The sequence below is a fragment of the Cheilinus undulatus genome, linkage group 12, assembly GCF_018320785.1.
Source record: "Cheilinus undulatus linkage group 12, ASM1832078v1, whole genome shotgun sequence".
In the NCBI taxonomy this organism is placed as follows: domain Eukaryota; kingdom Metazoa; phylum Chordata; class Actinopteri; order Labriformes; family Labridae; genus Cheilinus; species Cheilinus undulatus.
The window spans coordinates 27,626,638-27,640,312 of record NC_054876.1 but is presented as its reverse complement, the minus strand read 5'-3'; the positions used below and the strand labels follow the sequence as shown (position 1 = coordinate 27,640,312).

General features: G+C 38.8%; 1 protein-coding gene across 1 annotated transcript in view; it reads right to left on the bottom strand.

Annotated features, from left to right (window-relative positions):
• pdlim4 (PDZ and LIM domain 4) overlaps positions 1 to 10,431 on the bottom strand; it is a 62,694-nt gene extending 52,263 nt beyond the window's left edge. The window contains exon 1 of the mRNA XM_041801225.1: positions 10,188 to 10,431. Coding sequence (XP_041657159.1) covers positions 10,188 to 10,289 — 102 coding nt within the window. The 5' untranslated portion in view covers positions 10,290 to 10,431. The remainder of the gene's footprint in view (positions 1 to 10,187) is intronic.
• Between the last annotated feature and the right edge of the window lie 3,244 nt (positions 10,432 to 13,675).

The following is a 13,675-nucleotide window of genomic DNA, read 5'->3' as shown; positions in this document are numbered from 1 at the left end:
TAACACTTAGCACTGTCAGTGATAGGGTAAATGTTGAGTGTTTAATGCAGAATCAGCAGTTTATCTGAAGAGGAAATGGAACCAATAAAATACGAATGTGTGTTTCTGTGCCTTTGGTTCTTGCTTGGCTGTGTTGTGTTGTGCCTAAGTCTAAAGCATCTCAGAGAGTGTGTTAGTTATATCACCTCAGGGTCAGGCCATGAGTAGCAGTGCATGAATCATCACAAACACACACTCACACACAAACGCAGTGGTATGCTAAGCGCCACAATAACACGACTGAGTTTGTCTCTGGAGGACAAACATACCCGTCTGAGGAAATGTAAGGATCGTGTGGACCTATATGGTTCAGACATAATCACAGTCTGCTATATTTACACTGCAGATGTTGATGTAATGACTTAAATGTATGGAGTTTCAAAGATGAATGTAATTTTGTAATTAGTCTTTTACTCTACAGCCTGTATTAGTAGCTTTAAAACCCAAACCAAAGTCATTTCTGGCCTCAAGGCTTTATTTTTGTCCAAGAAATCCTCGCTGAGTTGTCACAAAACAACATGATCCATGTTAGTTGCTTAATTTGTTGGCCAAAACACAAACAAGATGCTCTAATCCCAAAATGAGGGTAACAATCTGCCGAAAACAAGCAGGGTACGTGACTGCATCTAAAGAGCGATTGTGGCTGAGTCAAAAGATGGAAACAAAGTTGTTGTGAATGAAGAAAACAGCTTCTAAACCACAGTGAAAAGGAGGAAAATAGAGGATAAATGTCTCTAAATGATCCAACTTTTCCAGAAGTAGTCAATTCAGATCATATGGTGTGAATTTAATCCCACTGCCACTCCTACTTTCACTTCCAGCTGACATTCATGGAAGATAAAAGAGGAAACAAATCAGGTGCTTTTCCAAACAGCTGCTGATACCTGTTTCTATCACGATACTCACACAAACAGCTTCTTTTGCGGATAACAGCAGAAGCAATCACTTTGACATTAATAAATGTTTGTTGTTAAGAACGTGTTTTTTGCACTGTGATTAGATCATGCACAATAAAATGTGACCATGATGGATTGGATGGTGATGGTGCAAAAAAGAAACTTCACCACTTGTTGGGAAATATAAACAGGCCCATCATTTCCATACGAGGCAGCTCCACAAACAGTGACATAGTTAACTGCTAACAGATAGTGTGGTTGGCAAATGACAGCCTCATGTCACACAGAGTCATGGTGTGGTACACTGAGGCCTGATGAATATGTGCTGCACTGCTGTGGTTTCACAGTAGGCACTCGTGTGTGTGTTTCTGAGTGTTTAAGCGGGAACAAGAGGATGGTATGAAAGCAAAAACAGTCTGTGAACATTTGTGTACCTTATGTGATAGAGCTGCATCAACACTTTCACCGCATGGTGGCATAAGCCTCAGGGCAAAGTTTCTTGTCATGTCAACACTGTTTGGGTCTGTGTGTTCTTTCTGGTTTGTCTAGAATGAGAGCTAAGTCATAAAACTGACTCACTCTATTTTGAGTTGGTAAACAAGATTCACTCACACTTCTAGCATACATCTACATTAATTTAGATAAAATAGCCCATGTTGTTGTACAATGCAATACCATACCACACTATACCATAGCTTCAAAAAGAGAGAATACATCAGAAAACAAAAACGTCAAGACATTAAACTATCTGATAAAGAAAAGTTTGATACACTATGATTAGGGATGCACCGATTCACTTTTATCAGTTCTGATCCAATTCCAATAAATTTGTGCTGATACCGATACTGATTCCAATATATATACTTAAACATACATATATATATATACTTAAACATATATATATATATATATATATATATATATATATTTTTTTTTTTTTTTTTTTACAATTATTATTGTTGTTGGTATAATGTGTGAGGTTACATGAGGCTGTAATAAACCACCCAGCTCCTCTTATCAAAAAGCAAAAAAAAATACTCCCTGAAGATCCAGGAGTCATGAACGGACCCTGGCTGGTGACCATCATTTGATGGTCACATGTCATCTGCAGAAGCATTTGGGGTTCACATCAGACAATGTGCACTTGAAAAGACTGGAATAAAGTTCAGTTGTGACAACAGTGTTGTGGGGGACTCTATGTATCTGTTTAATTATGATTTAAAATGATTATGATATAAATTATGGAAATTGAGACAAGACATATTGACAATGAACTAAGTGAATGTGAAATGTTTGTGCATTGCAAATTTTCTGTATTATGTGAACTACCTGAATGTTGAGGCTGTGAAAGATTTTTTTTTTTTTTTTTTTTTTTTTTTTTTAAAAAAATTATGACAAAAAATACATTTGCAAGAGCCACAATCTAAGTGGTGAAAAGTGGCAATTAAAATAAGTTAAAGGTAGCAAAAATGGGCCAAAGTGGCAAACACTGGGAGAAAAGTGGGGAAAAATAGGGGAATAAGTGGCACTTAATGGCAAAATGCAGCTTGAATGAGTGAACAGTGGGTGAAAAAAACACCAAAAAGAGCAAACATTTACAAAAAGCAGGATGAAATACGCAAAAACTGGTGAAGAATTGGCAACAACAGGACGAAAGTGGCAAAAAGAAGTGTTGAGAAGTGGGCTTATAGCAGTAAAAATAGATTACAAGTGGCAAAAAAGAGGGAAAATTGGTTGACAGTTAAAGCAAACTGTATAATTGTGGGAAACAAACAGATTAATGTGACTTGCAATGGATAATTTCTGAAGTCAAAGTTTCTCTTTTTTATGGTTTTCGGGGGGTATAATATTTGAAATTAAGACATAAGAGAGCCACAAATCATCACAAAAGAGGCACATGTGGCTCCAGAGCCACAGGTTGAGTATCACTGATCTATTCCTTTTGTAGAGGATGTCATCGGGTAAATCGAAAGGATTGCATCTATCCCTAAATATTCTTTCTCTCCTAAGTGCTCTTCTCATGATCCATGCACCAACCAGGATCTTCTAAGAATGGGCAGGCCTCATTCCAAGAGAAATGATTGGTCAGGAGGCAGTGCTTTTGTACTCTCTGATCTCGTACCCAGAACATAACCTGCTCTGGAGCAGGTTAGTCGTTCAGCACAAGTTACCGCGGTGATTTATCCCGGTAAGAAGTGAACCAACTTACTGGTTGGTTATTCATTTAACTTTATGTAAGAGGAATCTGTCACTCTTATGCATTCCTCCAATGCCAGACTTCAGTGACGTTCTCCTCAGGAAAGGAGGAGGAGCAGTGACTAAGTTGCACGTCTGATTATTGACAGAGAGAACATTTCCTGGCAACGTGTCAGACGCCTTTGTTTGCTTGCTGGACGGGTGATAGCAACCATGGTTATGACCTTCATGGCGGAAATCCATTACACAGCCGAGCATGGGGTGTGAAGTCCTGACTGGTGTGATTACAGCGCTGAAACAAAGACACTTAAACCTACAAAGATGATTAAATATGTGGAGTTTAATGAGGGCATGAGGAAGGCAAGAGTCACGTGGATGTAATTGTAGACTGTAATGCATTTGTGTACGTCTAGTATGACTAAAGATATTACTCATCTATGTTAGTCATCAAAAAGCGTGCAGTAATCCATTTAAGTCTGGTTTGTAATCGGATTACAAATTCTGCTTAAGTCAGCTTTCCTAGAACAGTTTATTAGTCTTTCCATGCTTTGATATGTTCTGAAAGAGCATTTGAGAATCACATAAATCATGGCATGGCATGAAAATTGGTGGCAAATGTATCAAAACAAATTCATGTTTGTAAAAGTCAAATAAGAAGACTGTACAGAAAGTACTGAAGATTGCTGTTTTCCACATGGCCTCTACACAAATGTAGGTGATTACTTTACTTGACAGCAGTGTAAGCAATGTCAAAAAGCATCATATAGCCACTTATATTCAAGCTACCCCTAAAAATGTGAAGTTATCAATCACAGGGGGTCACTTTCAAACATCAGATAACAATGAACAGGAAAAGCTCATCTATAGCCCTGAGGACTCTCATTGTTTCTGCTGCCCCAAAGTTTCAGGAACTCCTTTGCTGCACTGACAACAGGAAATTCTTGGAGAGAACCATCTGTTATCTTCTGCTCAACATGCTTTAGGAAATGCAACTTGTACAGCATCTATAATTCAAGCCTGAGAAGAGCAGCCAGAGAGCAGTCTATGAAGCCGACTATTACGACCGGCGGTGCCAGAAGGACAGACTGTGTTGCTGCAGGTCACATGACCCATCCCTGGTATGTGGCAGAGGCATGAAGACGGTCACTGAGAGATTAAAAGGAGACTGGGTTAAGTGAATGTATAACTGCTGATGTAACATGAGATATATTCCATGCCATGTGACTCGAGTATCTCACATGAAACATCATGATTTGACATGGGTGATGTTATTTTACCTTTACTCTGTTGGCATCCATAAACTCAACAATCAGGAGAAAATGTTGATTAGTGGGAGTTTAGAGTCTCAGCATTAGAAGCCACAGAAAGCAGCAGTCTGATAATGTATAAGACTGTGTGAATCTAATCCCAAACAGCTGCAATATCAGCAGCCACAAAAAAACGATTAGATAAGCTTATTACACACTGTATTAACTAAGAGCTACTGATAGAGCCATAGAAGACAGCAGGAATGTTAAGCATCAAGTTTAAAGTTTAAAAAGTGGATTATTTATCTGTAGTTTTTTATGAAAGTAGGCATTTACCTCCTAAGGCCCTACATGCATGTAAGAGGACATTATGTTTGAGCTTTCCTATAGTAATCATTTCTGCTGTTAGAATTTTTGAAAATATTGTCCAGAATGTCCACTGAATTCTAAGTTATTTGGTTGAGACGTTGGGATAATTTGCTGTTTGGATTTTTCTGATTAGAAATTTGGGAGGGAGGGGTTGTCCTTTGAAATTTTCATGAATTTTCATGAAAATTTCAGGATATTTGATTGGATGTTTGTCATTTTCATGGAATTTTGAGTCTTTTGTTTGTTTGTTTGTTTTAAGAAATTGTTCATAAATTCAAGGGGGAATTTGCTTTGAAATGTAGGGACTTTGCTGCAAAATTTTCAGGAACTTACATAGACCTTTTTTGATTGAATGTTCAGGTTTAAGATAGAGTTTCTCTGAAAGATTTGAGGACAATTTGAAGAAATTTTGGGGTACTTTATATGGGATACTATTTCACAGAAAATTTAGGGCATTTGTTTGTTTTGGACAGAGAAAAATCCAAGAAATTTCTGTTCAAAGACAAGGCTGATGTTTCAACTTATCAGTTTCTAAATAAGTGAGAGAAAGTAAACAAAAGCCAAGGTCACAGGAGGTTAAACACATCTCTGTGTCTCGTCTTTGTTTTCTTTCTGATACTTGGCTGAATTTCCTGGGAGTTACTATTATTTTGTTAAACAAGCAATTGTGACCCAAATTGGTTTGCAAAGTCTTTACTTGTACTGTTTTATATTTTATGGACCCAAGACTTAGGTTATCAAAATTTGGGATACTTCAATCAATAAATCAATCAATCACTCTTCAGTATCCAGTGCCAATTCCCACCAATAATCTCAGGACATTTTTCAAAGACAGCATGTCTAGACCATACTCTTTGTTGTATTATTAATAAAGACCCCACATTAATCCACAATGGGCTCAGCATTTACAAAGCAAAATTAATACTAGGTATCAATATTTCCTTCAAAAATACATCAGTTGACCCTTTCTAAAACATGTTTACCTTTGCCTTGCCTTGATTTTGAGTAGAATTACACTGCATTTTAAAAATCTGACACCGTGACAACCCCACCAACTGGAGCATTTACTTGTGGAAAGCTTTAACTTGCCATCACAGTTTTTTGTTTAAATTTGCAATCTGAACCTAAGCTTTTTTTAACACACCAGAAGCATGAAGTATGATCAGCTGTTTGAAATCTGACTGAGGTGCTCCGTTTACTGGTTGATATTTGGATGGACAAGAACGCATTCAGCATACATTGTTGTTGCACACAAGTTGTTGCTTTGAGCAAATTTTATCACAAAAACATAGGTAAACTTTGATTTTTGACTGGACAAAGGACATTTTTGAAGATGTTTGAGAACTCTATCATTTGAATAAATAATATGGCCTGTACAAGAGCAAACCTCTAAATGTAGCAGTTGTATAGCAGTTTACCATGAAACATAAAGGCAGACAGCAGTAAAAAGGTGTCTGACGTGAAGCAGGACACTGCTCAGGTCATTATTTACCCGACACTCAGTTGTGAATTCCTGTCCAGAACGACTGTTTGCCAATTGGCACAGCTGACAAGCATCCTGCGTCAACTTCTGTCTGGAAAGCAATTCACAAAACAGATTAAACCACGGCTGCCGTATTCAACACATCCTCTCTAAATGTTTCAACTGTTGCATCACAGATTTGATCATGTTTCTTGGCAACCTTTCATGAGCACAATGCTGTTCACCAATCTACCACAAACACACATGAACAAACACTCATGGCAAATGTTTCCAGAGTCAAGTAGACACGACATTAACTGGCTGCTGCTCTAATGGGCTGGCGGGGGACTAATGGGCTTAACCCGGGACATTATCACCTTAAGCAAAGAACCAGCTGGTACCATCAAGACTTGTTTTCTGGTATTTACGACTTTTACCGTCTCCAAGTGCAGGTGTTTCATGGCAGAGAAAGATGGAGTTGAGGGGGTGGGGGGGTATTGTCCATCATACAAACGTAAAACTCAGCCAGCAGACACTGTTGCACCATCCAGATATGGATTAAATGATACTAAAATCCCCCTAAAGAGGCATTTTAGATGCTGAAAGACATAAACAATCCTTCTCTGAAACACTCTCCCTCCATTTATCTCTTTCTGGGTTGATATTCAACACATTGTAATTGGCGTCTTGGGCATGCACCATGCAGCAGGAATGAAGCAAGTGTCTGATAAATAGCAAGTTGAGGAGATACTAAAGTCTGTCAGCAGCAATGAATCACGCTGTGCTATAAACTCAAAAAGCAGCTAGTTCCCACGAGGTGACATGAGGAGATTCCTTTCCCACAATCTCTACTTCTTCAATTAAATCATGATTTATACACTCTGGCAAACCAGCATATTAGACACACCAGGAAAAAATAATTATCCAGTCTTGCCAATAAAACACTTTTTGTCCTGTCAGCGGAAGTTTCAGAGCTTGTTATGTCAACTGGACATCCAACTGCTCTTTAATGGCTGGTAGAAAACAAAAAGTCTTCAGGAGGTAGTATAATTATGGGCTGTTCTGCCAAAAAATTGTGTTTTTATGCCTCTGACATTACATATTTTGTTGAATATGCGTGTATCTAACCAGCTGCTTCCTTCTCTTATTTGTAAGCCAAGAGTTGGGAAACAGCCAATACTCACATATTTACTACTTTAAGCAGTGATTGTATGTGAGTGCAGGTTTTTATTGCTACCTTGCTTTGCTATGTACAGTAACTGTTTATTAAGTGAAACCTGTAATTGATTCTGCCGAGGCCATCATAAACGTGTTATGCAATGTTCAGAATGCAAAATGACTTCCCTGTGCTTGCCACGGGTTTCATATTGGCTGGCATTCAAGTATGCATGGATCAGATTTAACTGGTAATATTCAGTTTTGGCTGAATATCTTATAATGGAACCTCAGCATTCATGCTCCAAAAACAGTCAGAGACAGGAAAATAAGGCCCAGGAAGAACAGATACCATGAGGCAGCACTGAGCTACGTTTTGACTCAAAATTCTGCTTGAAATAGAGGAGGGGTGCAATAGTTTCAATTTGTGGACTTCTCTTTAGTCAACTGTTCTCTGTGCACATGTTAAAAGCTATGGATGAAAATCTATGGATGCATCTTGATTTTTAGGATTTATAATCCAGGCCAATGCCAATCCTGATGTTTAAACTAACAAGCTGGGTATTGAAATGAAGTGAAGTATCGATATCTGTGTTGTAATCAGTCTGGTAGGTATTGGATATGTCAGTGCTGGATTTCATACTCATCCCCATTGATAATGCAGTTGGAGACTGACTTTCTCTTGCAGTCGGACCAGACTGGATTTGTTGAGCAAGTGCTTCACAGTCTTATTGCCATAGTTATGGGAATTCCAGCTATTTCAGTGATCCGGATCATTTGACTCAGCTCAGTCAGGAGAGCGAACACTTTCAGCTCCCTAGCGGATCTTCATTTGGCATCCCTTTAGCTCCATTAATTCAGACAAATTTTAGCTATTGTTAGACCTATGCTTTGTAAGATGTGTGCAAGATCCAAAAAGAGTCGGCACAGAGAGCCAGCTTGTTAAAACATAACACGTCACTACTGCGTCATGTACTGAACAGAATAAAAGTCAGTGGAAGCACAAGTTGCCTTGTTGCCTTTTTTTGGATATCACCACAAGCTAGAGGTCTAGTATTCATTTCATTTGTACTAGAAGTAAAGAAGTGTTTATGAGGAGCGCGGATGGCCTAGTGGTGGTTAGGTCGTGCCCCGTGTACGCAGGTGGCCAGGGTTCAAGTCTGTGGCTCTTTTACTGCATGTCTTTCCCTACTTTCTCATCCCTGTTTCTGGCAAAAAAAAAATCCCCAAAATATATATTTAAAAAATAAATAAAAAAGTGTTTATGAATTATACGACACTGTAAAGTTTGTCCATGTTTTTCCCATTCCACATACAACCAGTTGGCCCCTTGCTATCTTCTTAGCATGGTCAACTGGAAAAATGCCAGTAGTAAGTAGCCAAGAAGGGGCATATTGCCCCTTACTGTAGTGGAGTCAGACATGTTCCCAGCAGCACATACTTCCAAATCAAGCATTAACCATAGTTTGACTTTACTACAGAAATGTACTGACTATGATATGGAAAAAAAAGGTGTTTTGTACATTTAAACCAAAAAAAAACAAACAGACATAAAACTATCAAAAGTTTTCTTTGTATAAACTGCCAGTCCAAGTATGCCTCACAACTGCAGCAATCTTCAAGGGAAACAGTGGTAGGTTTAAAATCAGAGAGCACTCCAGGTGACCTTCAGGGGTTTGTCTGTTTCTTTCAGAGTCGTTAAGCACCCGTTGTAAATCTAAAAATTACACCTCTAGTTTAGAGTGCTAGGGCCCTGTAGTTAAAGGGTCGGTTTGGGGCTGGTGATACAGCTGAGTACAACACCTGGAATCCCTCAGCAGCTCCAATGAGCTCTGATGAAAAACAAATGTCAGCACCCCCCCCCCCTCCTCCTTTCTGCAAGCCCTGTAGCATGCAGGACTGGGCTGTGTTTACTCTGGCCAGGATGAAGTATTGGCTACTGCCAGATCCACTGCCAGCGCACTGACTCCTGACCCATATTCTGGGGTCAGTAGAGTTCACTAAGCTTTATCAATACAACTGTTTTAACTTCTATAACCTGCTGCACTAACAATAATTCATCAGTCAACTTTCATTAATCAACAGAGCCAAGGGGACACTTGAGAAAAAGAGCAGGTGTAGACTGCAGTCTTTGTTTGATTATTTATATTATTTACCCAGATCTGATCCAAAAAGCTTCTGGCATCAGCCGGGATGAAAAACTTCCTTTTAACTGGAGAAACCTCAAGAAGAGCAGACTCACTGTGAGCAGCCATCTGGACCAATAATCAAATAGCCCAGTAGTTACAAAATTATATTATTCCAAGCATCTAGAAGCCACTTACGATCAAAGATAGTTGGAAACTGTAAATTATTTTTATTTAGGAATGTAGGCCTGTTTTATTAAATTGAAATACAATGAAAGAGAAACTCAGTGAATCTTACTGAGGTTTTCATGTATGTTTGTTAAATTCATAAATGATTAAGACTAGGTGCTAATTAATAGACCATTGAATTTTCTCAACTATACAGAGAAATAGTCTGCCAAATGCAAGAACTTGAGATTGCATTGTCAGCTCTAGCCTTTAACAATAATAAAAGCACCGTCTGTCAGCTTTATAATCGCTTGGCTCTCGCACTATAGCGACCTCTTACTTGAAATATATCAAAGGGTCACATATTTCCCTCCTTCACGTAAACTTTCCTTGCATTCCTTCGTCGGCTAATAACTGCTCCTGAGTAAAAGCTGCCTGGAAATGGTTTAGTCACCGTCTCAACGACCCTTACTCACGGCTCTGAATGAATGGAAACAAAGCCAGGCAGCACACAGGGGCTGGTACTTACCCTGGAGATGGTTAACGGTGTGCTGAAATCCCGTCCTCCAACGAGCCGAAAACCCCAAGGAGAGGGTCCCTTTAGTGTCACGGTCTGGGGCATGTTTGGCATACTGACAGCGAGAGGGAACAGACGGATGACAGGTACTAGGTAGAGCCGGGAGGAGTCCGCGGTTCCGCGATATGTAAAAGAGAAAGTAACGTGAAGTTGTAAAAGAGTCCTCTTAAGCCTAGCTGCTAGGCAACGCTGTCCAGACTGTTGAAACTTTCCTCCCCTCTTGATTCAGGTTTAAATAACGAAGCCGCCAGTGACGCAGAGTGACGGGTTGTCCTGCCCGCCTTCACACGGCCCGTACAGAGAGGAGGGGGCGGTGCAGTGCGGGGGAGAGACTTCTGTCAAGCTAACAGAAAACAACAAAGCACAGCTTAATGCTTTAAATATTAAGCATACGACGGCAAGTGTGTATATTTTTGTGTGCATGACTTGGCTCGAACATTTTCCAGCTTCTTTTCAGACATTTTGTTCTTGTTTTACCCGCAGCATGTAGACCTACCGGCAATTTGACCATTATTGTGAACTGCTGTAACTAAATGGCTGGAGCTTTCATTTTTAGCAGCCATGAATACCTTTATTATAAATCTTAGCATATATAAGGTATCTAATATCATATGACCCTGATAAAGGAGCTTCAAATTAAAATTATAATTTCATCAAATAACTAGCCTATTTGTCTTTTGCTTTTAAAGCCTAGGGTTTTTTTTTAATAAGTTACCTTTTAAAAATACAGTTTGCCCTGTTGTCAGTTATAGTAATGGGTCGTTCATGAACAAGTCAGTTCAAAGAGCCAGCTCTTTTATGTGAATGATAAGAGTCGGATCCCGTTAGAGAGACGTTTTAGATTTTTATAACTATTATTATTATTAATAGTTGTATTATCATTTGTATATAGATTGTGCGTGTTTGTGTGTTATTTGATTGATTAGTAGGGATGATCTTTTATCCTCTATCACAGGCACACCATACATTAAGGACTCATGTTTGATGGTGTAACAGTAATGTTTTCTGTCAGGTGTGTCATACATCCCAGCCAGTGAGCAGATTTCAACTGACCCATAAGGTGTTTTGGGGAGACAGTAGATTTTGAAAAGTTACATAGGGGTAAATACTTGCCAAAGTATTAATCATATGTTATAAAATTGCTAAAACTGGCAGGTCAAATGGAGTGAAACTGGTACCTGAAAGAAGAGCCATTGGGAGCCGAAAAGCCGTCTATTTTTCCTGAGTTGGATCACTGAAAAGAGCTGAAATTCCCATCACTAGTCAGTCAGAAGCAGAGGTTCTAATTACCCGAGAGAGCCTTGCTGCAGACATCAGACATCCATAAACCCATGGGCTTTAGGGCATTCATAAACCTGGTTACCAGGTAACCTACTGTGTGTTTTTTATCGTCTTATTAATATGTCTTTTCATCAAAAATGAACGGCACACATTTTATGTAATAAACAGTAAACCAATTGTTCATTTTCGTGGTTAAATTTCAGATTTTGAGAGAGAAATATTGTTTAAAGTGTCTACATATTCTGGCCTTAGGTTCCCAAAATGCTTTGCATGTGGCATGTTTGCGGACACACAAGCCTGAATACATAGGAACTTTTAAAACGGCTTTTCTTTGTCAATATGTGAATTTTATCCATGAACAGTGGTATATCGTTGACGAATAGAAAAATAAATAAAAGGTTTTTTAAAAAAGGTTATGGATGAATAAAACATGCACATGTTTTTATGGATGCCTGTGCCTCTCCAGTTACCTTACATTTCTACAGTCATGTCTGCAGTGTTCTGTCCACACCCTGGTTGTGCACCCTCACCCACCTGGTCTGTTTTCAGTCAGCAGTCTGCACTTGATGTTTTATTTTGAAGCAGACCATATGCTCTAGTCTCCTATGCCTGACTTCCTGTTCAAGTCAGACTGTGCAAATTGATGCATACTTGCAGTGGCTTTGCTGTAAATAGAGTTTGTAGCTCGACTGGAGCAGAGTGGAGTGGCGCTTGAAGAAGAATCATGGCACTTGCTGTAGAAACCCAAAGATTGACTAGACAGGCCAGGATTTGACCTGCAGACAGAATATGCAGAAATCGGGGTTAATCAAAAATGTAATTCCCTAACTGTTGTTGTCCAATGGTTCTTTTCTGGAACATCAGTGTGTTTTCTCCTCATTATCATGACTACAAAACTGATGTGTATGAGTATTACTCATGCCATACATCACTAGAAAGTTATGATTATAATGGTTCTGACCATTTTAGATCCAACCAAGAGCCACAGTCTATGCATCCATCAGACCACAGACAAACAACAATGTATAGAGTAAATTAACTTAATCTGATAAGCTCTACTGTACTTTCCTGATATTAGCATTTCAACCAAACAGTCCTACTGCATCAGAAAAGGTCCCAGCAAACCAAATCCAGCATAAGATTTGATCCAAACACATTAGATCCATAAAGATCCTTTGATTGCTTCAAATACAAATAATGGAAACTTTTTTGATTCCCTGTAACTAAGCTCCAGTACTTAAGATTATGTAGCTGAAGCAGTATTTCACAATAAAAGTGCCCAGGGCGTGTTGACTAGTTATTCAATAAGCTCACTAAAGAGCAGGAGGCTGTATGCTTTGAAAATGCAGTTTTCATCAGGGGATATTCTGTTTTTATAAAATTTGATTACAAGATTATTGACAATCTTGTACCCACAGCATCTCTATTATGTTCCACTCTGTACAGCAGATCTGAATGAAAACCTGCTAATTCAAGTGCTAACATGCTGATAATCAGCTTCATGTCCTTATGTTATTGCCAGCCTTTACTAATTAGCAATATTTAGAAAAATAGTATCTTTTTTTTTTCAAATATTTGCTCACAAAGAAATTGCAATCTAATCTTTTTCCTGAGTATGTCTGTGGGCCAGGCTAAACAAACTTGTTACACTTTTTCCTATGATGGATATTAAATAATTCTACCAAATTTCATGGCGCTTAGTTCAACAGTTATCAAGAGATTTTTTTTAGTGACCTGACTCATAAATCAAAGAATAAAAAGGGTCTCATAATGCTAACCTTTGGGGATAATCTGGACATTTACTTTAAACCAACACAAGGCCAGAACTCACTGATCAGAGTCTCAAACAAAAGCCTGTGAAGCTTGAGTATTATCTTCAACAATAAAGATATTGTGTTGTAATTTGGATGCCTGAGTGGCAGAAAAAAAAAACTCTCCCATCTGTCGGTAGATATCCTAGTATCCTCTCTGGCCCACTTCTTGATTCTCTCATTTCCCCAGCCAATTACAGAGTGACTCACTGAGCTCGAGTACGACTTTTCTACTGCAGAAGGAATGATCTCATAGACATTCCTGGGAATCTGTCTTTCAGACAACTGCAGGCATGTGGAACTCTGTGTTAAGGTTTGAGTCAGGTTTAGTCAGACAGTGACCTACCC